This window comes from Labrus bergylta, chromosome 15 (genome assembly GCF_963930695.1).
Source record: "Labrus bergylta chromosome 15, fLabBer1.1, whole genome shotgun sequence".
Classification (NCBI taxonomy): Eukaryota; Metazoa; Chordata; class Actinopteri; order Labriformes; family Labridae; genus Labrus; species Labrus bergylta.
In genome coordinates this window covers 22,316,005-22,319,082 of record NC_089209.1, presented here as the reverse complement: position 1 = coordinate 22,319,082, position 3,078 = coordinate 22,316,005, and the positions used below count along the sequence as shown (strand labels likewise).

Below are 3,078 nucleotides of genomic sequence, written 5' to 3'. Positions count from 1 at the left end.
AGTGAATGACAAGACCCCCTACTCAGACAGCAAACAGCGCATTAGGTATTGGTCCTGATTACCAATGTTTGACTGACCTTAGTCAGATGTAAACACATGAAGAGGCCATTCTAGTTTATTGTGAATTGACCTGTAACTCTGTATGTGGCTGTGTAGCTCCTTCCCTCTGTAAATAAAGCATTACAAGTAGAGTCCGAGCTCCTTTGTCAACAACAGTGTGCCCTAACTCTAACAAATGTTATAAGTCATTAGGCAAATGATTTGCTCGGCTCTGGTTTCTTCTAGGTGTAAATAAAGAGGTGAAAGAGGAGACGGCTGTATCTGTCTGCATCTGAATGTTAGCATGAATGTGAATGGAGCCAGACAGCCGCTTGGCAGCAGGGGAGAGAGGAAGGCCATGGATCTCTTAAGTGAACAAAATATTTTATTTTTTCCAAACATAAACTCATTCATATTATGTACAGCTCAAAAATATAACACTTCAGACAGGATTTGAATGATTGCTGTAGATTCAACATAACAACACACATTTGTATAAAAAAAGATATCAAAATGTACAAAATATATAAAAGTGCTTGTGGAAGGAGATGGAGTCTCAGGCAGCAGGGCGGCCTGTTGTGTATGGATCTCCCAATAAATGTCCATATAAATAGAAGTACTAGACCATTAAATATAGAACAACCCCAATCTGAAAGGCACTACTGTAGTCCTCTAACCCCCCCATCAGAGTTGTGTTGTTATAGGACTATAATAGCTGCTTTCCGTGATCATACTATAGAGACATTGTCCATCGTGCAGGCGCACCTCTCTACTATCATATTGGGGAACTCAGCCACTTCTATCTCGGTGTAGTCCCCCTTCTTCACCAGGTACATGATTGGTAAAGGCGCGCTCTCGGACACCGTACACCGCCTCTCTCCGTAGCCATAGTTGCGTTTTGGCTGCTTGCAGCCTCCAGTGCACCTGAAGGCTTGGTACCCCGCAGGCTCGATGATCCAGTACTGAGTCCACGTGAGGGCTCGGAAGTTGACAAAGTACTGCTCTCTGCAGCAGGTGTCTTTGTTTTGGTTGACGTCACAGTCGCCACGAGAACTGAGGAGGAACAAAATAAAGAAAGTTAGATTACTGCAGAACCGTTTGGCTACATTTCTAACCACTTATTATAGTCGATGATTTTTATTCTGTCATCCGTCATATGTTGACCTGATTAAAGTCTACTCTGATCAGAACTAAACATCCTTACTATAGAGGAAACACACTTGGGCTTATTAGTTGTCTTAAATGGCCAGACAGTGATTTGATGCCTCACTTCTCCTGAACATGTGAATGAGTAAACTGACGTCCCTGTGTCGCCCTACAAATCGACTAATGAATGCAAATGGTGACAGGTAGAAAAAAAAGAGAGAGGATACAGACTAATTGTCACCCTGATACAATATCCTGTATATCAAAAGCTCGCGCTCTTACCCGTATTCTTCGAGGTTGAGTGTGTAGAGGATGAGCTCGGGCTTTCCCAAGGTGTTGTCAGTCTGCTCCTGGGTGGTAAAGCGCACACTCTTGGCCATCTCTGCCGCGTAGCTGCCAGGTCTCTCGCCCTCGATCCACACCTCCAGGTGCATAGGTGTCTTCTGTTGGCTCTTGGACCAATAGTGCACCGCCTGCGTCACATCAAAGCTCTTCCAGCCGGTCTCGTGAATGGGGATCAACCTGTGAACACGAGAGATAAGGGCGATTAATTAAACGGAGATGAAACGGATAGTTCCTGGAGAATAATGCAATTTGATTATTACGAAGACAACTAATTGATGCCGTGCTAGTGTCATGTCTTTAATGGCCCCAGCAGTTAATACAATTTCCAAACGTCACCATCAGAAGTGGACCCCTTACCGAGAATCTACCAGCGATGTCCGGTTGGATCCATTTGGCAGCACCTCCACCCAGTAGATACTGACGCGGGCGTTGTTCACGGGTCTGTGGTTCTTCCTCTCCATGGCAAAGCGTGTGTGGAAGGAAGCCCGCTGGTAGAGCTTCAGCTCCGCCATGGTCACTTCGCTGTTATCGGGGATCCTCGCCTCCATGTCGAACACCATGCGATGCCTCGTTGTGTCAGAATACACATACTCCCCGGATATATCTATAGCAGGAATGATGCAAGCGTTTTAGGCGACGCATTTTTTATGCTTTGACTTTAATGGTGCGTAAAAGAGTCGTTTACGCAGCAACACAATTACGCACAGAAAAACGTTTTACTTAAACCTGTAGCTATAAAAAAAAAATACTGTTTTCATATGAATTAATTTAAAATTACATGCATTATTTTTTTTTTTTAATGTTGAAGTCCCATACCTGCATTGCCAGGGATTCCCCTCAGGATGCCCGCGAGACTGGGCAGAGATCTTCGTCTCCTGCTGTGGTGCATCTTCAGCATTGACAAGTACTTGTTTCTGATATGCGCCGGAATAACAAGATTCTCCAAATCCCTCTTATGGATTCTAGGAACTTCATCCAACCCAAGTTTCTGCAGCAATGCGTCCTTCATATCCTCATGCGTAAAAGCTTTGGCAAGCCCGAAGAGAGCGGCGAAAAGAACACAAGCGCGGAGTAAATCCATGATGGAAACTTTCAGTGTTGAAAAAACAGCAGCACAGTAGCTCGAGTCACCCAGAGATAGACAGTGTCCCTCTGACACTCCACCGGCCCCCTTATATTGTTGCGGCCCTCCCAGTCGTTCGCACTTTGTCAATGGGGGCAGGGACCCTTATCAGAACAAAGGTGCGACCATACAACCCCATCCTAAACAGGATATCTAAGTGGTCATACTTCAAACAGCAACAATTAGACTCGAGTGCCATCCGTATTGTGGGGTAATTTCACCATCACTAAAGTCGTGCTTGATGTTGGTGGCCTGGGTTGCATTTGATAACAAAGCTAGGAGAAATCTTCCCTTTAGCCTGTAAACAAATAAGATCATATATGTCCACTGTGACTGAGGAATATCATACAATACATTTCTGTGTACATTTTACTAATTTATATATTTGTTCAGGGTTATACAAGTGTTCCCAAAAGTTTTCATCT

The 3,078-nt window shown here is 44.4% G+C and overlaps 1 protein-coding gene across 1 annotated transcript; it reads right to left on the bottom strand.

The window, feature by feature from the left end:
- Nucleotides 1-406: 406 nt before the first annotated feature.
- lft1 (lefty1) lies at nt 407-2,710 on the bottom strand. The gene is made up of 4 exons (XM_020631458.3): nt 2,347-2,710; nt 1,888-2,134; nt 1,468-1,707; nt 407-1,092 (listed from the first exon to the last, which is right to left on the bottom strand). Exons 1-4 carry the CDS (start codon nt 2,609-2,611, stop codon nt 768-770), a joined length of 1,077 nt encoding a protein of 358 aa, XP_020487114.1. The 5' UTR covers nt 2,612-2,710; the 3' UTR covers nt 407-767.
- Nucleotides 2,711-3,078: the final 368 nt, after the last annotated feature.

Coding starts and splice junctions, on each gene's coding strand:
- lft1 (XM_020631458.3), bottom strand. CDS start 2,611: ATGGATTTACTCCGCGCTTGTGTTCTTTTCGCCGCTCTCTTCGGGCTT. Junction 2,135..2,346: donor GGGAATCCCTGGCAATGCAG/GTATGGGACTTC, acceptor TTCCTGCTATAG/ATATATCCGGGGAGTATGTG. Junction 1,708..1,887: donor ACATCGCTGGTAGATTCTCG/GTAAGGGGTCCA, acceptor TCGTGTTCACAG/GTTGATCCCCATTCACGAGA.